General features: G+C 44.5%; 1 protein-coding gene and 1 pseudogene across 3 annotated transcripts in view; one reads left to right on the top strand and one right to left on the bottom strand.

The window, feature by feature from the left end:
* Positions 1-19028, top strand: part of DNAJA3 (DnaJ heat shock protein family (Hsp40) member A3) — a 33139-nt gene extending 14111 nt beyond the window's left edge. The window contains exons 6-12 of one of the 3 annotated variants that reach the window (XM_045820774.1): positions 1163-1310; positions 2370-2434; positions 3949-4077; positions 4564-4679; positions 5438-5535; positions 15636-15751; positions 16350-19028. In XM_045820774.1, the coding sequence (XP_045676730.1) occupies positions 1163-1310; positions 2370-2434; positions 3949-4077; positions 4564-4679; positions 5438-5535; positions 15636-15739 (660 nt within the window). In that variant the 3' untranslated portion in view covers positions 15740-15751; positions 16350-19028. The remainder of the gene's footprint in view (positions 1-1162; positions 1311-2369; positions 2435-3948; positions 4078-4563; positions 4680-5437; positions 5536-15635; positions 15752-16349) is intronic. The other 2 variants (XM_045820773.1, XM_045820775.1) reach the window with 2 other exon arrangements.
* Positions 8017-8693, bottom strand: LOC123807244 (annotated as a pseudogene).
* Positions 19029-22695: the final 3667 nt, after the last annotated feature.

The following is a 22695-nucleotide window of genomic DNA, read 5'->3' as shown; positions in this document are numbered from 1 at the left end:
CCTGTTTGCTTTGTCATTTAAAAATATTTTTAATAGTTCATTTTTATTGTATTTTTTCCATTACCATTTATCCCCCCTTGTACCCTTTTCTGCTTTGTCATTTTTGGTGTGCTCAGTCTCTATCCCTTCCCCTCCCTGTGTGTCTTCTGTGTGTATGCGCTGCACACAAATACACACACATTTCCCCAACCATTTGAGAGTAAGTTGCAAACATTGTTATTTCCTTATTCCTTTATACATCAGTATGTGTTTTCTAAGAACAAGAGAGCATTCTTTTACATAACCACAGTACAGTTGTCAAAATCAAGAATTTAATGTTGATACAATACCATTATCTATATTTAAATTTATTCAGTTGTCCTTACAATGTTCTTTTTTTCCCTGGTATCCAGACTGGGATCTTGTGTAGCATATGCTTATCTTTTGTCTCCTTTAATCTGGAACACTTCCTCGGCCTTTCTTTTTCTTTCATGTCCTTGACATTTTTTTAGGATTACAAGCTAGCTATTTTGTACAATTTCCCTCATTTTGGGTTCATGCCTCTGGGGTATAGTGCCCTTTTCAGAGGATCATGCCAAGAGTCATGAAGTGTAAATTTTCCATTAATGATGATCTTACACTTGATCACAAGCAGTTAGTTAAAGTAGTGTCTACCTGCATTCCTCTGAGAGAGGATGCTCTTGGAGAGGATGAGGATTCTGTAGCTACAGTTCTGTGAGCCCAGTTGCTGTTAGATATTTAGATATCTTTTATTGATTGTTCCCAGTTTCCTCTCGCTTCTAAGGTCCTTTCTGCAAGGCTTTGAATTGTTATGAATTTTTTTCTAACATTTCTGAAGTGAACATTGAGGTAAGATAGTAAAGCTGAAGTGTAGTTCTCTCAAAATACAATGTTTAAGACTGGGAAAAACATTTGGAACTCATTTGCTAAAGGATTAGTATTCCTAATATGTAAAGGGCTCCTTCAGAATAATGAGAAAAAGACCAACAGCTCATGAGAAAAGCTGGTCAAGGTGAACAGAAGAGGAAATGCAAGTGGCCAGTAAACATTGCCCACTAGCAATCAGGAAAACATTGATATTGTGCACATTGTGGTCCCAAAGCCTCGGCTGTCCGAATTTACCTGTGTACTTAGGGTTCCTTTTCTTTTTCCTTTTTATCAGGAAACTATAAATACAGGCCCTTTTGTGATGCGTTCCACGTGTCGGAGATGTGGCGGCCGAGGCACCATCATCACAACTCCTTGTGTGGTGTGCAGAGGAACAGGACAAGCCAAGCAGAAGAAGAAAGTGGTTATCCCTGTGCCGGCTGGTGGGTTTTGAGCTCTTCCCCACACAGAGGACTGAGAGCTGAGACATTACTTCCTTGTGATTTAGCCAAAGCCAATGTTAAGGCCCTGGAGCTCCAGACTGGAGGAGGGACTAGAATCTCCGTGTAGGTTTCTCTTTGCCTAGTTATCCTTAAAATCTGCGCTTACATATCACTTTGGAGAGAAGGGGCCTGACATGTCCACTCCTTCCTATGTATGGTGAAGGAGCGCCTTTATCAACTCTGTTTTTAGTTCACAAGGCCAGCATTGTCCCCACTGCCAGCCCAGTCTACACCCTGCCCCCTCCTCCTAGATGCCAGGGAAGCCAGTGACTGCTCTTTCCAATTGGCTCTTGTTCCCAGGGTGCTCTTTCCACAGGACAGCCTGATCATATCACTTGCCCTGTGAAGACCCAGCAGTGACTCTCAGGGGCCAAGAAAAGTCCTCCCCTCTGGGCTCCTGCTTGCCTCATCAGGCTTGCCTGGGAGTCCTCCCCTCTCATTAGCCTTCCCCCTGTTGCCTGCCCTGTAACCTCCTGACTTTCCTATAGCTCCTTGAATGGGACAGAATGCCTCCCAGAATAGAGCCTTTTCGTATGCTGTTTCCTGTGTCTGAAACTTGCTTTCCACCATCTCCTTAGCAGTTAACTGTTTTTATGGGCTTCCTCGGGGAAGCCACCTGGAACCCTTTCTGTTCCTTAGATGTACCTTAGTCTGGAGTTGGGGCTTTTTCCTTCTGAGAACATGGCTCTGTCTGTAATGACATTATTAGTGTTGTTATTTGATTAATATTTGTCTCTGCTACTGGACTGGACACTCCCTGAGATGCTGCTTGGACCTGGCAAGAGGTAGATGTTCAGCAAACTGGAATTAATTAATAGAAGGTGCTCTCTTTTGGTTATTGTATGGTGCACCCTTGAGAATTTACACTTGTTGCCATATTGAATAACTGGGTTGTTCCTCATTAATGAGAAACAGGAATGAGTAAGGATCCAGAGTAGAAAATGCCTTGAGAGATCTCCAAATGATCATTTTCTTTTGAACTTTTGTTCTCACTCACAGGAGTCGAGGATGGACAGACTGTGAGGATGCCTGTAGGAAAAAGAGAAATTTTCATCACGTTCAGGGTAGGTCCTCTGCTTGCCCAGCCTCGTCTAGGGCCTTGCTCTCTTGGAGAGTGTGCAGCCAAGGCTTCTCGTGGAGAGAGGGGGAAGCTTCTTGAGGCACATCCTGCTGTCCACATTTCCAAGGGGAACAGTGGCTACCTTGGTGGAATTATTAAATATGTCACCATCAAGCTTTTGTGTAAGGTGTGGAGAGAACAATGTTGCTTCAAGATATTTACAAGTTGGAAACAAAAAACACATAAAAATACAGAAAACATCGCCCTGTGTTTTTATTTACATATTAAATTAAATTGTTGGTGGGGATAGTAGGTGCCAGTGGTAGAGTTTTACCTACTGTATACAAAGGGGAAACCTGGTTTTCTGAGATAAGGGAAACCTTAAAGGAGATAACAGCTTCTACTGGCAATTCCACTAGATACATACCTAAGAAAAGCCCACACAGGCACAGCAGGCAGAGGCACAAGATGTATGTGACAGCCTCATTCATAGTAGCAAGACACTGATAACAACCTGCTGTCCTTGGACAGGAGAATGGCGGGGTGAACTGCACTGTGGTCACAGAGGACCGCAGAGCAGTCAGAAGGAAGAAACTGGACCACATGTGTAACGAGACTTGTCAGTTACAAAGAGGAGGGAAAGAAGGGTTGCAAGAGAGATGCAAGGAAGATCATGTATATAAACTTTTAAATCACATGAGATGATGTTATATATATTACTTAAGGACATGTAAATATGTAGTAGAAGTTAAAAGATGCTTGTAGGAATGGTAAGTACTGGATTCAGCCACATAGTTAACACTGAGCAGGTGAGGAGGAAGCAAGGAGACTTCACCTGCATTCCTAGTATTTTATTTGTAGCTTTATGTATTTACTTTGCAGTTTATGTACATGTGAAATATCAGAATTTAAAAAAGACAAAAATCTAAGGATGAACTTTTAAACTGAGAAATCAAAGACAAAGATAGCAAGCTGGAAGCCAATCAATGAGACTAGTTTGGTGGAGAATTCAGATTCTGTCCCCATCTAATAATAAAGAAGAAAAAACAAATCACTGGAAGACAAAGAATGTCTTTGAGATACAACAAACAGTGCTTATAAAACAAATCAAAATAATTCTAGTGTTGTCAACCTGTCTTATAGGTAGTTTGTGCCAAATGACCATTTGAGAAACCATTTTGCCTTTGTAGATGTGGTAGTGTGTGTTCTAGTAAATTTTTTTTAAATGTTGAAGATGCCAATTTTACTTTATTTTTCTTCAGAATTGAATAGCTGGATTTGAACCTGGGAAATGTAGGCCCTCCTGCATTGCAGTATAGAAATGAATCTGACATGTAACCTGGCATAGTGTTTCAATATGGTGAAAGTACGCTCCCTCCCTCAGTGCTGTGTTCCAAGCATAGAAGCAGGGTAATGCGTGTTAGGCCCTAAGCTCGGGCTGCTGAGTTGTGGGGCTGATGTCCAGTCTCCAGAAGAACCTCTCTGTGCATGATGCCCATCTCTTTTGTTTGGCCCTAGGTGCAGAAAAGCCCTGTGTTCCGGAGGGATGGCGCAGACATCCACTCTGACCTCTTTATTTCTATAGCTCAGGCTATTCTGGGGGGGACAGCCAGAGCCCAGGGCCTATATGAGACAATCAATGTGACGGTAAGAAGGCAAGATTATCTTTGCCACCTTCCTACTTAATTGCTTTTTTTTTTTTCCTAGAATGGAAAATGGCTTACAAGTGACTAGAACCTGTAAACAGCCAACATGTCGGGGATTCAGGGGAAATAAGATTTAGGGGAGGCAGGAGGTATATCTGGCCATTCCTAGGGTTTGAGTCACAGGGTGTGAGCCTTGAGTGTGTCATCATGAGGGACAACAGTTCCTGAGTTGCATCCCCTCTTTTGCTGGGCCAGGGACCAGCCTCAGCAACAAGCTCCTGTGCTGGCTTTGCTACTTTTTCAGGTCTGGCTCTCTCCACTTTGGCTTCCCTCACCAAACCACCCTGCCCCTGAATCCTCGTTACAGGCTCTGCTCAGAGTAAACCCTAGCTTAGCCAGTTTCCATGTGGTTGTTGGCAGGTTCTGTCTAGAAATCTGAATGGGCAACTGGAGACCAAGGAAAACCACAGGTTTTCTTTCCTCATAGATCCCCCCTGGGATCCAGACAGACCAGAAGATTCGGATGAGTGGGAAAGGCATTCCCCGGATTAACAGTTACGGCTATGGAGATCACTACATTCACGTCAAGATTAGAGTTCCAAAGTAAGTGTCCACTTAGCCATGGCAAGGCTTGCTGGATCCTTTCACACTTTCACCATGGAACAGGGGCCAGTTGAGGGCTTTTCATTCTCCCTCCTGACCTAAGTATGGCAGGGTGGTGGTTTAGCACCACCAGACCACCTGGTCCCATTGTGGCTCTGCTACTGGAAGTGCTGAGTCTCAGTCAGGTTACTTCTTTAAGTCAGTGTGTCCTGTCCAAGTTCTCCATCTGCAAAGTGGACATAATGAAAAAAAGGCTGACCACCTTGAGTTAGAGAATTAAATAATAATAGGGAATGCTTAGCTGTTACTCCAGTTGACTTTGTTATTATTGCTCTCAGGGTGCTCACAGACTGGTGGGAGAGGCAGATCTACAACCAGATCATGGCACGGGATGTCTGCGTCCTGTGGGAGAAAGATCTGAGCTGAGTGCTTTGGGCATCCAGAATAGGCATGCTGACTCTGGGAGAACTGGGTTTCCAGTACTCCTAATTCCCTGTGCGTGTGCATGTGCACACACACACACTTATAAAAGCTCCCTCTCACGCCCAGTAAACTATTTAGCACAGCCATAGTGGCAGTTGTTAAAAACAACTTAGGGTATTTTAGGACATTTTCTTTACAGAAACTTGAAGGTGTGGCTCTGAGCGTCAGGTGTGTGCTCTGCCTGGGTCAGGGAGATTTCCCACACTGACCCAGGCCTCATCATTTAAAGAGCTGCCCAAAGGAAACACTTGACACTGACTGTGCTCCCTCCACAGGAGACTGACGAGTCGGCAACACAGCCTGATGCTGAGCTACGCTGAGGATGAGACTGATGTGGAGGGGACCGTGAATGGCGTCACCAATACAAGCACTGGTAAGGTGGCATGGTGGCACATGGGCATCCTCCGTCTCTTGGTAGCATGTTGGGGTTTCCACTTGGGGATCTCCATGGAACCTTCAGAGAGTACAGTAAAAAGAGGGGAGCTGAGGGCTTAGAACAGCCAAGTGGAAAGTGTAACTGTGCTCCCAAGCACAGCTGCTTCTCCTTCCTCTGTGTTAGTGCTAGATTGCTTCCTGCCGGATAGCAGCCCTGTGTGTCAAGAGCTGCTCTTCTGAGTTCTATCCTTGGTTCTGCCACTTGCTTAGGTACATCATCACATGAGAGTTCCTTTTAACAGCGTAAGAAAATGGATTGGAAGGCTTTATGCATTCCTGACCCAGGACACCTAAGCAAGATTTCAGAGTGTCTTGTAAATAACATCTTTTACAGCAATAAAAAAAAACATGGTCACAAGACTTCAAATCTGCTTATTCCCAGCAGATCTAATTTTGAATTCCTCTGGCAATGAGCAGGTGCCTTATTTACCCTGATCTCAAATGTCATGCTCTATCTACTGAGTGTAGTTAAATATTAGTAATACTCGATACCAAAATGCTTGCAGGCATTTTGCTTGCAGGCATTTTGGTGGTGGGGAACCTCAGTGACAGCCCTCTTCCCATGGGAGGGAGTTGCTCTGCTGTGGAGATGCTGATTCTCTGCTGGACGGCTGCCTGGTCAGGACAGGCTGTGTCAAGAGTGGAATTGCCTTCAGCTGCCCAACATGTTTTCTCCTTGTTACATCATTTTGTTTTTGTCTGGGTCCTAGTTGTTCTTGTGTTTTCAGAACTTGAATAGTATCAGGTTACTATACTCTCATTCAGAGCAGGTGATCAGAGCAAGAGTGGATTTCCCAGTGAAGTGGAGGGCTTGGTCTTGGATTCTCACACCCCACCCCACCCTGGAGGGAGGGGTGTTGCAAAAGCAGCAGCCTTTGCATAGACTTTTCTGAACTTCTATTGAGTTTAGGGGACCAAGTCTTCTAAAAAAAAATAGCCATGCCCTGGCCAGGTGGCTCAGTTGGTTGGAGTCTCGTCCTGTGTACCAAAAGATTGTGGGTTCTGTTCCCAGTCAGGGCACATAGCTAGCTTGCAGGTTTGATTCACAGTTGGGGTATGTGTGTTGTGACTGTTGAAGGCTGGACAGGTTCACAGAATTTGGGCAGATGGAAGACTATCATAGAACCTTTGGGATGTCTGACAGCCTTATTCAAGGGTGAGCGAGCCACACATGCTACAAGCTGCATGTCCCCCTGTGTGGCACACTGCATGTCACCTGTCCCCTTACATGGCATGTGTGGCACCCAGCGGGGAATCCCTACCTGCTTAAGTACTTTAGACAAGCAAAGCCGGGAAAAAGCCAAAAAATTATATAACGTAGCATGATTCTGTGCTTGCGAGCTTACTTCTTGTTATGGAAACCATTTGTCAGACCCAGTCTCAAGGCTATGAGAACACTACTTATCAGGCCCATTCAAGGTTATGGGAAAACTGCTTCCTTCAGTTACCCAGACACCTGGGTGAGGAAGCCAGACTGCCTCCATTTACCCTACAGTATGTATAGGAGGCACCAACTGATGTTTCTCTTTCTCTCTTTGTCTAAAATCAATAAACATGTCCTTGAGTGAAGAATTTTTAAAAAAAGTAGCCACCACAAATCCTGTCTATAGCTTGACCAAGCATGGATTAGGTACTTGTATTAAGTGGTTTGGTTCATATACTTTGCCTTATTTTCTTGTTATATCCTTGAACAAAAAGGAAGTGGAAATAGTGGGAATAGTTAGTCCATGTAACTGTAATGTTCACTTCTAGCTTCTCCTTCCTGAACCCCAAATGTAGCATGTGAGATTTGTTCTGCAGACAGCTCCCAGCTGTCCTCCTCTCCCACCCACCCACAACTTGGGGTTCTTCTCAGGTGACCCCTTTGCAAGGATGTGGGCCTTGTTTACTGTATTAGAATGTTGGGTATTAGTATTCACTAGTTGTTGTTTTTTTTAAACCCCTTTCTGATAGCTTAAATTGAGAGTCGATTACATATAGGCAGCTTCTGAGTATCCTTAGAACCCTCATTATTTTCATGGTGTTTTGTCCTGATAGCTAATTCCCTCTTCCCTCATTTAGCCAGGTTTCATTGGGAGCTTCCTGTGTGCCTGATACTTTTCCAGTTCTTCCTTTAATTGTGTTTTCCCTTGCTTCTCACCCCTTACTCTGTCATCACATCCTCCCCCAGTGAGAGTGAGAGAGAACAGGTACCTCTTTATTGCTTATACACCATAAATCTTGATAGTACTAGCTTCCCCTCCAAGATGCCGCAGAAAACAGAGCATGCTTGAAACTCTCACTAGGTTACAGATCACAATTACTTCTTAGTGGTTTTCACACTTAAGACAAACATACATTTCAAAATGTGACCTCTGGCCCCCACCACCACCACCACATGCACACATGTGCAGTGGCAATGTTGTTCAGCTTGCTGGGCTTAGCTGGTTCGTGTCAGGTACTACACTATGAGGAAATGACCACACAAGTGAGAAGCATCTCACTGATCATAAAGTACTTGTCCTGGAAAGCCCACTTCTCAATGAGCTGCATCACTATGTGGGCAAGCCCAGGATATTGGCAATGTCAAGGATCCTCTTATGAATCCTCTACAAGGTCATTCTCTGGGCCCACAGACCCTCCAGAATTCTGTGCTTGCCTCTGATAAGGTCATCTATGCCATGGTGAATTTTCTGATCGGGGAGGAGTTAAACTGCAGTGATTCATCCATTGGTATGGTGGTATTAGAGGCGTTGATAGTGAAGGTGCAAGACAGAAGCTCCTCTCACTGTCTTTCCTTCTGCTCCCTTGTGTATTGCCGATGCTGGAAGTTTCTGAGAGCAGTCTGCAGGTGTAGGACATAATACTTTAACTAGTGAACATGAAGTTTGGCATTCTGTCTTTTGTTAGGGGGCTCCTTGCTGCACAAAATCTCCAGATGTTCTAGATGGCTGAATATCTGATCTATACTTGTTTGGGTTTCATTTTATATTGCTGCACCAAAGAGGAAAAAAAATACTTGAGTGCACAGATTGCTTGTCTGCTGCCTTCAGGAGTCCTGTGTGAGAACTGGATCTGGTGGACCTGCTTGTGCCTTTGCTGGTACAGCTGTTCCATGTCACCAGTCCAGCTGAATTTTAAATTTTTTGACATAATTTTACTGAGTATAGCTTAACTTTAAAATATGCATTGGATGCATTTTTGAAAAGTTGTTCATAAAGTGGAATGGGTATGCCAAATTATGTATCTTTAAAAAATTATTTATTTTTAGAGGGAAGAGAAGGAGAGAGGGGAAGGAGAGAGGGAGAGAAACATTCATGTGTGGTTACCTCTTGCGCACCCCCTGCTGGGGACCTGGCTTGCAACCCAGACATGTGTGCTGACTGGGAATCAAACTGTGACCCTTTGGTTCACAGGCCTGGGCTCAATCCACTGAGCTACACCAGTCAAGGCTATATATCTTTTTTATTCCTGTTGTCATTTCAGAGTTGTAGTCCAATAGCAAATTTGGCACCCAGAAATAATATTTTATTTTAATTTCATTTTAATATCATTGATTAATTGGAGAGAGAAACATCCGTTTCTTTAAAAATATGTTTTACTGATTATACTATTACAGATGTCCTGTTTTTTCCTTCCCTTTATTCCCCTCCACCCTGCAACCTCACTCCCACCAGCATTCCCCCTCCCACTTAGTTCATGTCCATGGGTTGTACATATAAGTTCTTTGGCTTCTCCATTTCCTATACTATTCTTAACCTCCCCCTGTCTATTTTCTACCTACCAAGTATGCTTCTTATTCCCTGTACCTTTTCCCCCATTCTCTCCTCTCTTCCTCCCTGCTGATAACCCTCCATGTGATCTCCTTCCCTGTGATTCTGTTCCTATTCTAGTTGTTTGCTTAGTTCGTTTTTGTTTTTTAGGTTCATTTGTTGATAGTTGTGAATTTATTGTCATTTTACTGTTCATTTACTGTTCATATTTTTATTATCTTTTTTTCTTAGATAAATCCCTTTAACATTTCATATAATAAGGGCTTGGTGATGATGAACTTCTTTAGCTTTACCTTGTCTGGGAAGCACTTTACTGTCCTTCCTTTCTAGGGCTTTACTGGAGTAGAGTAATCTTGGATGTAGGTCCTTGCCTTTCATGACTTTGAATACTTCTTTCCAGTCCCTTCTTGCCTGCAAGTTTTTTTTTTGTTTGTTTGTTTGTTTGTGTTTTTTTTTTGAGAAATCAGCTGAGAACTCTTATGTTCAGAATAGTCTTATGGGAACTCCTTTGTAGGTGATTGTGTCCTTTTACTGTTTTTAAATTCTCTCTGTATCTTTAACCTTGGGTAATGTAATTATGATGTGTCTTGTGGTGTGCTTCCCTGGGTCCAACTTCTTTGGGACTCTGAGCTTCCTAGACTTCCTGGAAGTCTATTTCCTTTGCCATATTAGGGGAGTTCTCCTTCATTATGTTTTCAAATAAGTTTTCAATTTCTTGCTCTTCCTCTTCCCCTTCTGGCACCCCTATGATTGGGATGTTGGAACATTTAAAGTTGTCCCGGATGTTCCTAAGCCTCTCCTCATTTTTTTGAATTCTTGTTTCTTCATTCTGTTCTGGTTGACTGTTTATTTTTTCCTTCTGCTGCAAATCATTGATTTGAGTCCTGGTTTCCTTCCCTTTACTGTTGGTTCCCTATATGTTTTTCTTAATTTCACTTTTCATAACTTTCACTTCTTTATTTTGTAACCAAACTCAACCATTTCAGTGAGTATCCTGATTACTAGTGTTTTGAACTCTGCATCTGATAGGTTGGCTATCTCTTCATCACTTAGTTCTATTTTTGGTGCTTTGATCTATTCTTTCATTTGGGCAGTATTTTTTTTTTTGTCTTGGCATGCTTATTACATTGTAAGGGTCGGAGCCTTAGGTATTCACCCGGTCGGGGCACCCCCACTTCACTGCATTGTACTGCTATATGTGGGAGAGGGGTCTGAGAAGAAATAACGCTGCTTGCTCAGCTTTGGCCAGTTTTCATTCACTTCCCCCACTAATCACAAGCAAATTGGGCCCTTCTGGTGCTGATTCCTGGTTGGGTGGTTTTGTGTACAGCTAGGACCCTGTGGATCTCTCCAACAGGGCTGGGAGTTTCTCCTGCTGCTGCAACTCCCCACAGGTTTTTCCAGTTAGAGGTTTTGAGGCTTTATTTCCCCACACTGGACCCCTGGGTTGCGTGGCTGTCTCACTGCCCAGTTGTTCCTTCTGGTTTATCTGAATGCAGATATGGGACTACCTGGTCCATCAGCTGCCACCTTGCCACACATCCTTTCCACCCCGGCTGCCCATCTCCTCCCCTCCTACCAGTCTGAATGGTTGTTTCTTCTTTAACTCCTTGGTTGTTGGACTTCTTCTATACAGTTTGATTTTCTGGCAGTTCTGGTTATTTTTTGTTTTTAAATTCTTTATTATTCTTTTGGTTGTATCAGGAGGCAAAGTGTATCTACCTACACCTCCATCTTGGCCAGAAGTCCAAAACATCAATTTGTTGTTCCACTTATTTATACAGTTCATTGGTTGATTCTCGTATGTTCCTTGACCAAGGATTAAACCTGCAACCTTGGTGTATCAGGACAACACTCCAACCAGCTGAGCTACCTGGCTAGGGCATTAAATGACATTTAAGAATCTTAGAATTGGCTTCAAGGAATGCAGTGTCTGTCTGCTTCCTGGTTATAGTTAAGCCTTCCATTACACTGTGAAGAGAATTACTTTTGTAATCCCTATAGGATAATAATGACAGGACATATAATTCCCATTTCCAGACAACTTTACTAGCAACGGGTCCAATTATTTAAGTAGAGCCCCCATCTCTTTTATTTCAAGCATTTAACAAAGCATATTAACTAGCCCTGGCTGGTGTGGCTCAATGGATTGAGCACCGGCACGTGAACCAAAAGGTTTCTGATTCAGTTTCCAGTCAGGGCACATGCCTGGGTTGCAGGCTAGGTCCCCAGTTGGGGGCATGTGAGAGGCAACTATTTCTCTCTCACATAATGATATTTCTCTCCCTCTCTGTCTCCGTCCCTTCCCCTCTCTCCAAAAGTAAATAAAATCTTAAAAGCATATTAACTAAAGTCATACTGGAAGCAGTTGCATTCAGTTATTAGTGATGCTTGGCATAAAGTGTGTACTTTTTTTCAATAGCCTCTAAGTACACGTGCATTAGAGAGTCAATAGAGACCCAAGAGAGAGTCATTGTAGATACAAATCCATTTCTGAGTGTCTTTGCTTTTATTATGGAAAGAGTACCTGGAAGGCATTTGGAATAGATACACTTACTTAGCAGGAAATTGATCTCAAATCTTTGGTGGGTTTAGTATCCTTTATTTATGTTCCCTAATGCAGCTGCTGAAAACCTTAATGACTGATCCTAGCTTCTTTCCCAGCATGTACCACAAAGACTATAGTGTGCTTAGGGACTCTTAGCACTTCAGCAAAAAGACACAGGGAATTGGGGCAGTCTGAGACTACTGTGTGGCTTTTCGAGTTAGGGACATAGTGTGGCTCATTGTTTCTGGGCCATCATCAGTTCTTGTGACAACACACATATGTATATTTAGCTGTAGCTGTAGCTGTAGAAACCTGTTCCTGAGTTCATTATTTGGGAATTTCACCTGCTGTTTCTCTTCTCTGATATGGCTAATAGTGTTGACTGTAGACCCCCTTTATACAGGGAGGAGGCAAGAGGAAGATGAGGGAAAGACTTGTTAGTAGAAGGAAACTTGCTCTGCTGGCTCAACCTGTGTGTGTTAGATGGCTCAGGGAGTCAGGCTGTGGGTGTAGTCCTGCACTTCCACCTGTGGGGTGGGTCCAGTCCTCAGAAGTCAGATCCTGGAGTACTGTTAGCCTCTCTTTCTTTGAACAGATATTCATTTAGCTTTTATTGTGTGCTAAGAAGTGATACCCAGAGAGAGAGGTTCTTTGCCCTCATCCAACAACAGTGTAATGGGGGAAGACAGGACAAGCATTGAACCCTCAAATAAATGCTAGACCTATCTTATAACACTAGGAGTTTGACCCTGAAAGGTAGTACAGATTCATGGAACGAATATTATCTGGTTATTCTTCCCCTGGCATCATCTTGTGAACAGCCATCAGGTAGTTTTGACTTGGAATCCCTGCCTGTAGTGACTACAGTGTTTCTTCTTTGGGTCCCCAGGACCTCGCACGGCACCTGGCCTAAGGCTTATTCATGGTAAATGTTGGCTGAGTTGGTTTGAATATATTTCCCTAACCATCAGCAGGGAAACACTCTCAGGGAGACAGAAAAACATAATTCTCAGGAAAAGCCACTTGTGGTCTGATAGAGGAGTCCTTTGGCCTTGGGTTTGACCTCTGACTGTGGTGGGCTGAGCAGCCCCACCTTCTGAAAGTGCAGACTAGAAATGCCTATTTGTCTGGGGTGGACTTCCACCATAGGGCGTTTTCTGTTATTCTGAAATGCAAAGATCGTGTACCAGCTTTATTGAAAGCAGCTTTGGAAGTACAGCACTTTGTATTTGTATCTTAAATTTAGACCTGAAGGTGCCTGAGCGCCCAGGACATCCTGTAAGGACATGTTGCTCCTCCTGCCCCAGGCTAGTCCTCAGAGAAATCAAGACTCTGAGAAAGAGAGAGAAGAGCCGTGTGTTTATAGACTTTGTTATCTGTGTGCAGAGGCTCACAGTTTATTGTTTGGTTTAGAATTTTAAGTTCAGTGCTTATATTCACTTGATGTCCTGGACAGTAAATATTCCTGAAGGCTCCCATACCCCTTTTAGCCAGATTAAAAAGTAGAAAGGGAGGGAGGTAAGACTGCGTTCCTGCTAGTATAAAATGAGAATTTCTGGGTACATGTGTTTTGCTGGTGTGTTGTTGTTGTTGTTGTTGTTGTTGTTGTTGTTGTTGTGAATTATTAACCAGCTAAGAGGGTGCTTGTTCTGGCTCTCCCAGATTGGCCACCATGACTCAAATACCTGCATGACCATGGAACACAGCTACTCGGTAGCCCTCCTCAGGTGATAAGGACAGCAGAGTTGCAGGGGGAAGTCAGCAGTCACTGAGTGTTTTTGTACCCTATTGTGACTAGTAGTTAACAGCTTGAGTTCTGATTTCAGAAGATTCACAACCCCGCTCTGCCATTATTAGCAGTGAAGCCTTAGGCAAATTACTGTACCTCTCTGAGCCTCAGTTTCCTCATCTGTAAATTGGGGATAATAGCACCTGCTTCATAGGTATCTACATGATTAAATGAGGTTATGTGGGTAAAGTATTTGGCATGGCACATGTTAAAATTTCTATCACTGGTGACTCTAGTGTGACACATGCAAACTTTCATACACTGACACATTCAAACACATGAAGGTTTGCCATCTCCTTACCCAAGGCATAACGAAATTCAATACTCTTGCTCTCCCTTGTTCTAGGAGGCCTGGGAGTGATGGAAAATTTCTGGTTTGTGGATCCCTTTGTGTTAGGAGAATTCTTTTTGTTACAGAAGTCTTTACATAAGAGTTCATGAAGGACTGAGGGAGGCACATGTGGCAGTGGGCATCTCTCACAGGGGCTTGCTCTGCCCATTATACAGTGCCCAGGGCCTCCATTGGGGAGCCCTGGGAACCAGGACCCACTCAGCTGCCTCGTCTTTGGTGGTTGCTTTAGACCTCTGTCAGTCTGTCCTTGTCCAGGGCCACCACTGTCTCTCAGGACATTCCAGATCTGTGAGAGCCTGCCAGTCCAGAGGACTGCCTAGGGGGTTAGACCTAGGACAACCTTGTCCCACTTTTGCTAGGGGCCTGGTTGCCCTGGGCCTCTCATTGAGGAAGGTGTCTTAGTCTGTGATCTTGGAGACTATGACCATTTTTTCCTCTGCTATGCACTGTGTTTGGCATAGTTCTAACATGTTGAGTACAGGTCTGTAGTCTAACTCATAACAAAAGTTTGCCCTCCCTGTCTAGTAGTTGGTAGATCTTTAAAACGATGCATTTGTACAGCAGAGTTGCTCTTGTTAGCCTCAGCCTGGGCCCTAAAGAAACAAGGAGCACCCCCTCTTTTCTGGAGCATTTAGGGTTAGATGCCCCGAGATGGAGAGATCTTGCCCAGCACAGGGTTCTTTGCTGTTGTCGTTACAGATAAGTGCACATGTTCTGGGATTCCAAGAGGCAGTGAGTCCTTCCCTGAGTATCCCAGAGATGTGCACATGTACAGAGCATGGAGCTTGGTGTTGATGTTCACCTTTTAGAGCCAGTGGCATGGTGGTTAAGAGTCCAAGCTTTGGAGTCCAACTGCTTGGGTTTGAACTTAGTTCTCCCTCCCACTTACTTTGTGACCTTGACCAAAGCACATACCATATTTTTCGGACCATAAGATGCACCTAGGTTTTAGAGGAAAATAGGAAAAACATTTTGAAGTAAAAAATGTGGTAAAATATTTAATAACATAAATAATATAATATTTCACCAATGTAAATGTAAACAGAACTCAACAGCAGCATTAACAACCATTATTCCTCCCAAATTGGGGGGTGGGGTTGCGTCTTATACTCTGAAAAATACGGTAACCTCTCTGTGCCTCCATTTTTTTGTTGTTCTTTTTTCCTCTGAAATGTACCTGTAAGGTTATCCTAAGGATTGAATGAGCTAATGTAGAAGCTTTGTGGCCCAGCCTGGAAGTCATCTGACAGTGGCTTATATTTTTGTTACAGTTGTTAAGATGGAGACAGCTAGTACTTGTCTGGCTCTGTTTCTTATTTCCTTCTCACATAGCTCAGTGACTCGGAGAGCAGTTGGGATACACTGAAGTACTGAGTGACCTCTTTGCTTCAGTCATCTGAAAAGGCGAGGCAGCCTTGGCCACCTGGGAGCTGCTACCTCTCCTCTCAGGGTGGTGCTTGGTGGCAGCTCCCAGGTTGGCCAGGTGGTCCCTGAGTATAGAGTTCTTGGGTGGCCAGGAGGGGGTAGGTGTGGCCTGGGATGGGACACCTGAAGGTGTGCGCCCTTGACCCCAGTTTTTTCTGCTGTTTGTGCCCAGGTGGCAGCACCATGGATAGCTCCACAGGAGGCAAGGCTAGGCCTGAGGATGGGGAGGACAAGGAGGGATTCCTTTCCAAACTTAAGAAAATGTTTACCTCCTGATACCCAGGTGAGGTAGGAAAACCCTTGAGGTTTCTCCCCTTTGTTTCCTTATGTGAACTAATCCCCATTTTCCTTTACTTTAACCAATTTCATACTCTCCACCCCCTGGCGCTGGAAGGGGTACCAGTCTCAGGCATGGTGTATCTGGCTCCTCTTGGAGCCAAGCCTTTTGGCCCCTGGAGACACCTACATTAGGTAACATGGCAGTCAATGGCAGTCCAGGACTGAACCAGACCGCAGGGAGAGGCTGCACTGGGAGCTGCCTTTCAGTCCTCCCTCTACCAGCTCTCAGAGGCACGGCATCCCATAGTGGTGGGAACCAGGTTACCCACAGTCACAGGGGAGCCAGGCGAACTCAGATCTCTCCATCTCAAAACTATCTGTTTTATAGCGCCTGTCCTACCTGGGGTGTAGAGCTGTGTAACCTCTGGGGGCCTGTCAGGATTTGTACTTGGTCATTGTGGGTTCTTGGGACCGATTTTACTTGTGCGGGTCCCTGGTGGCTGGGGCTTCTGGCATAGCTCCTTCCCAGGGATGATAGAAGCTCACCCATTGCAAGGGATGTGCCTTGTAATGCCAGTAAACTGTAACCACTTGTGTCTTGGCTCAGGAAAACGGTCCACTGGAAACTAGGCCAGGAGCCGCAGCCCCTCCTCGTGGCCAGGGCACCTTGGAGACTGGAAGATTCCAGAACAGCAGTATCGAGCCCTGCCTGCAGAGGCCCTCTGGACCACCTTGGCAACAGCAAAATCATGTGACAACACACCTTTCCACAGAATGGTCATGGTGGACAGCTCCTGGGCAGTAAGGCGTGGCATGCCTAAGGGCTGGTAGGTTTCTTGTCCATGGGTAGGTAACTTGGCCTCTTCTGGCTCAGAGTAAGACCTCTGGACACTTCTTGAAATTAGAGCCAAAACTTTAATTTGGAATGAACTGTGGTGGAAACCTTAGTAAAGAATTAAAGGCCATGCTTACAGCTTAAAAATGAAGCCTGAAACTGCACCAAGTTGTGAAGTGGTTAATTTCCCTCTCATTAAACCTCTGGGAGGTTCTGGAATGAGTCTTTTCTGACATGTTGTCTTTTCCAGGAACTTGGGGCCTATAAGCCCCACCAGCATCACCCACCCCTCAGTAGAGGCACCCTTTGCTTTTCTTGGAGTTTAATTCCTAAGGGTACCAAGCAGCTAAAACAAGGGGGCCATGATCTTTGTCAGTCCTCCCTCCCACCCCACCTGGGTGGCCTCTTGTCCGTGGCTGTGGAGCTCTGGTGTTTGAAGCCAGGCCTGGGTGGGACTCTGCCTGTCTACTGGACCACGGGCCTCCCTGGCCACAGCCTGGCTGACGACCTCCTTGTGCTAGAGCCTACCCCCACTGCCAGCCACAGCTTGGTTCTCATCACTAACTACACTGTTGACACCTATTTCCAGAAATGTGTTTAAATGATTTAATGCTAAGAATCATCGTCTTTTCCTGTATAAACATTTGTTCAGAAAAGGAAAATATAGTGTAAGCAGTTGAAGGCTCTTTACCATCTGGCCAGAGCAAAACAGTTTCACCAACCTCAGCCTTTAGGATATATAGATTCCATGTGTTTCCAGACCCTCCCATTGGTAAGAGGCTAATGGAGAACATTTCTGAATAGTTTTCTTTTTGTTTTCCTTCATAATTTACTAAAATAAAGCATCTATTAGTGTCTGATCTATGAATGTAAAATGATTCTGTACCCATGTAAAAGATTATCAACTGCAAAGAGATATTTAAAACCTATATTGTGGTTACGTCTTCTTTGGAAGAGTTCAAGCAGCTTTCTATAGGTGGCTTAGCAGGGGCTTATATGGTGTTTACATGTAGGTCACGCTACCCCGAGTTTCTTCTGGTCTCCCTGGAGCTGGCTGCAGAGGTGGCTGGCCTCATCCGGAGTCATGGCTGTCTGAGAGCATACTCACACAAGGGCTGAGCCTTTTAAACCTAACTCCTAGAGAAGGGAGCTTCCCATGTAACAACGGGCTGATCTGAATGAATGTGCTAGAATTTTGTGGGCAGCTTCCTTTTTTTGGAGCCTGTGCCAGGAGAGATGTGCAGTGTGGCCTCCTACATCACTGTTTCCCTTACTAGATTTATTTTTTCCCTCAATTATTGTTAAAGGAATATTAATATATTTTGTGTGTTAAAATTTTTGCTCATTGTACTTTGACTAGTCTGGGCTCCCTGCAGAGACTGTCCCATAAAAGCCCCAATGCTGGCACCACTGGAATGGACCCCGAGCACATCTCTCAGACCAACCCTCAGGTTCTGAGCTGAGCAGCTTGAGGTGTGAGTACACTTGCTGGGTTGGATTAAGAGGATAGGAAAGACCTGATAGGCAAGCAAGGGGCTCAGCAGTGACCTCCTGCCAGTTGCAGATACTTGTCCTTCATTCAGCCAACTTTTATTGAGTGCCTGCTGTGGACTCTTAGCATGGGCCCCTTGACAAGCCTAGACCCAGGTACAGCAACAGGAAGCTAGGTGGGGCATTGGATGACAGCTTAGTTTTCCTCTGGAGAAGTCAGCTCCCATTCACGTCATGTCTTTTGAAGCAGAAGTCTAGAGGAACACTTTGAAATAGGAAGGTGGATTTTCTTGCTAGCAATAAATACCATTATTGCTGTACTGAGGGTCCTTTCCGTAGATGCAGGAAGATGGCAGTGCAAATCTAGCACCCAGTCTCACTCAAGGCTTGGAGTGGGCTTATTCCCACAACTGACTTCTGAGGCATTTGTCACCAGATAACTTGCAGCTTGAGTTGGGGCTGGAGTGGGAGATGAGATATTTAAAAAATACAGAAAAGTATCTCTAGGTCCCGAGCCTTTGAGGATTGAGAGGAGGGGGATAGTAGATGGGTGTTGAGCATTTGCTGAAATGCCAAGGGGATGAATGAGGGAAGGCACGGTCATGGAGGGATGAGAGAGACTTGGGGACTGGACTTTGTGTCCATTCCCACCTGCAGGTTTCTGTTCTGATTTGTTTTCCCACCTGAGCCATCCTCTTACTCCTCTTCGGGCCTTTGGATTCTGGTGGACTTGAATGCAACATTCCTTCCCTGTCATGAAAACTCCTCTCAATGTACAAGAATTTTTCCAGTCCCACAAGCCTCTCGGCTACTCCTATGTTCAGGGACTGGCCCTGCCATTTACTCTGTTCTGTAACAGTGGAGCCCAACACTGAATACTGAGCCCTGGCTTTTGCAGAAGGCATGTAGCATTCTTGTTAATAAACACTGTTAAACCTGACTTTATATCATTTAACTGAAGTTCTGCTTATTTGTCATGATGCTTGTGAAGGATCATACATGGGCCAGTCAGGAACTTAATGCAAAGAAACAAAGTGGGTCCTGACCTACAACTTCAGTTCCCGGGAGACAGAAGGGAGTGGTGGAGACTGTGGCTGCCCTGTTTAAAGGGAACAGCCACTGTTCAGCTCCACCCAAGGCAGGGCAGGGGGCCACACAGGAATTCAGACCAGTGCTGCCAGATCTTCTAGTACTTTCCAAGAGAAGCTGGGCATCCAGATTTTTGTGTGGAGATTTTTTTAAAAAGTTTTATTGTTTTATTTTTTGGGGGGAGGGGGAGAATGAGAGGGGAAGAAACATCAGTGTGTGGTTTCCTCTCATGTGGCCCCCCACTGGGGACCTGGCCCACAACCCAGGCATGTGCCCCGTGTGGGAATTGAACCAGTGACCCTTGGGTTTGTAGCCCGTGCTCAATCCACTGAGCTATACCAGCCAGGGCTAGTTACCCCATTTTTGGGGTAACAGATTTATTGAGAGATAATTTACAAACTATTCAACTCACCTTTAAAGTGTACAGATTTGTGGATTTAAATTTAAGGCTATATAACCATAACCACAGTCAATTCTAGAACATTTTCATCACCTCAAGAGGTTCCATATCCTTTAGCAGTTACTCTCCATTTTCTCCCAAGTCCTTCAGTCTCTGATAACAACAAATCTACTTCCTGTCTTACAAATTTGCCTGTTCCCTGTATTTCATCTAAATGGTGTCATACAATATGTGAGCTTTTGTGTTTCTTTTCTGGTTTCATTTAGTATGTTTCAAGGTGTATTCATGTTATAGCATAAATTTAGTACTTCATTTCTTTTTATGGCTGAATAATACTCCACTATATGAATAGATCACATTTTTTTTCTCATTCATCCTATAGACATTCAGGTTTTTTTCCACTGTTCTGTTATTATCAATAATATTTCTATGAATGTCTCATTTTAAGATGTTGGCAGCTATTTATATGAGGTGATTGGAGAGTCGAGCTCATAGACACAGAAAATAGAAGGGTGGTGGCCAGGAGCTAGAAGGAGAAGGATTGGGGAGTTAGGGTTTCATGGGTACAGAGTTTCAATATGGAATGATGGCAGAGTCCTGGAGATGAATGGTGGTGATGGTTGTACAATGAATGTACTTAATGCCACTGAACTGTACATTTAAAAATGACTAAAATAGTAAATTTTAAGAAAATAAAAAAATAAATGATGGCAGCCTACTGATGTATTTCAGGGACCAGATTTCAGAAGACCAGGTACACATGGCGGGGCACCTGATTAGGAGCTGTGCTGGGAGTGCCTCAGCCAGCATGGTGGCACTGGGAGTAGTCCCTTCCATGGGGTGCTCTGTGTGGCATGACCCCCATGTGTTTGCTTTCTTTAAAAAAATATATATATGAAAAAATATATATATATAAATTTATTTATTTATTTATTTATTTATTTATTTATTTATTCTTAGAGAAGGGAAGGGAGAGAGGGAAAGAAACATCAATGTGTGGTTGCCTCTCATGCGCCCTCTACTGGGACCTGGCCTGCAATCCAGGCATGTGCCCTGACTGGGAATCCAGCAACCATTTGGTTCACAGGCCAGTACTCAGTCCTCTGAGCCGCACCAGCCAGGGCCCCACGTGCTTTCTTATTGTAGTGATTTAAAGTTGGGGCAGGACCACCCTGGGTCAGACAGGGCATCTGATTTCAACATTCAGGGTGGGCAAAGGGTCTTCCTTTCTAACCACATTTAGTTATTTCCAAGAGATAAAGTAGGTAATCAAGTGAACACAAATGTCTATTACAGATCCAATGCTTTAAAATATAGGATTTGTTTTTTAATAGACCATTTTTTAAGACAGTTTTTAGATCCACAGCAAAATTGAGAGAGGAAGGTACAGAGATTTCCCATATACCCCCACCCTCCCCCACATTATTAACAGTGGTGTATTTCTTATAACTGTTGAACCTACATTGATAGGTTATAATCACCTGAGTCCATGGTTTATGTTTGAATTCACTCTTGGTGTTATATAGTCTGTGAGTGTGGACAAATATAAGGATATTAATCTACCACTATAGTATCACACAGAGTAGTTTCACTCCCTACAATCTGAGTTTTGTATGGTGTGGATAGTTCATAGCACATGGGAGCATCCTGAATTGTGCAGTTTTCATTTCACTGGTTTTGGGACATGGTCTGTTCACACCTCATTTGGCTGCTTTGGCCACACCTTGGATGGGGGTTGGTAGATGCCACCTGTTGGAGGAACAGGAGTCTGAAGGGCACTGCCTGCTAACAGGGCTTAGTTACATGTGTTAGACAGGAGGGGGAGGTGACTGGGGGTGTCCGGCATTCCTTTGCACAAATGAGCTCAACGGTGCCCTCACAACAGCCTGGCCAGGCAGCACCAGATGAGCAAACAGACCAGAGGGACTCAGTGGTGCGCCTAGGTCCTGCCATTTGTGGGTGAGTAGTGCTCGAAGCCCAATGTCAGCTCACTAAAGTTCACTTCGAGTGCACTCTGGACCTGGGCACAGTGTCTCTTTCCAGGCTCTGTATTGGCAGTTCCCACTCCAGGTTCTCAGCACAATGAATCAGCCCCAGACAGGTGAGTGTTCCACTCTGGTGCCTGGAGGACTTGGGCATCACGCAGGGCTGGATGTAAATAAGCTCTCATGTTTTCTTGCTGGCCCAGATGTCTTGGAATCCCAAGCTGTTAAGGTCTTTGCCCTCCCACTCTGCCCACTGTCCTCTCCTTAGACCTCAGAGGCTGTCCGCATGCCCGTTAAAGTAGTCTCCTCCAATTGTTACCCTCTGTTCTCTGCCTCTCTGTGTCAATCTGTAATTACTCATTGTATATTTATATCTGGCTCTCTTACTAATGTCAAGGCAGGGAGCATAACTTTTTTGGTTACCGCTATTTCCAACCTAGCACACTGGTAACTTGTCAAATAAATGTCTTTTATTTTATTTTATTTATTTATTTTTAGAAAGATGGGAAGGGAAGGAGGAAGAGAGGAAGAGAAAAATCAATGTGTGGTTGCCCCTCACATGTCCTTTGCTGTGGACCTGGCCCACAACCCAGGCATGTGCCCTGACTGGGAATTGAACCACGACCCTTTGATTCACAGGCCTACGCTCAATCCACAGAGCTACACCAGCCAGGGCAAATAAATGCTTTTTAAATTAACAGATAGAATGAATTTTATCTTCCATGAGTCTGTGGGTGCCAAGGGTAGTAAAAAGGGCCGAGATGGAGGTTACACAAATCCGTAGAACATAAGCCTCCCATGGAACCTCAGGCCTTTGAACCTTGGGTGAGTCACCTGAGTTCTCTGGGTCAGGGTTCCTTTTCTCTCCAGTGAGCAGATGGAAGGTTGAACCATGCCACCATCCAAATGCTGAGTGGACGCTACCAACAAGGCAAGGTTGGTACTTCTTGGTTTTACTCCTAGCCTTTGCTGCAAGCAGTGTCACCTTTTTCTCAGCAGTGTTCAATTATGGTGACCTGTGTTGCATGGGTTTTTTTCCAGCCTGTTTTGCAGATCACACAATCTTGAGGCTGCACCCCAGGGCAGGCCCTGCCCAGGAGGGGGGTGAGGGCTCAGTCTTACCACCTTCAATTTGAAGAAAGAATACACCCTC

Source organism: Phyllostomus hastatus, unplaced genomic scaffold (genome assembly GCF_019186645.2).
Source record: "Phyllostomus hastatus isolate PE091 unplaced genomic scaffold, TTU_PhHast_1.1 phas_scaffold_442, whole genome shotgun sequence".
NCBI classification, from domain to species: Eukaryota; Metazoa; Chordata; class Mammalia; order Chiroptera; family Phyllostomidae; genus Phyllostomus; species Phyllostomus hastatus.
This window is presented reverse-complemented; position numbering and strand designations above follow the sequence as displayed.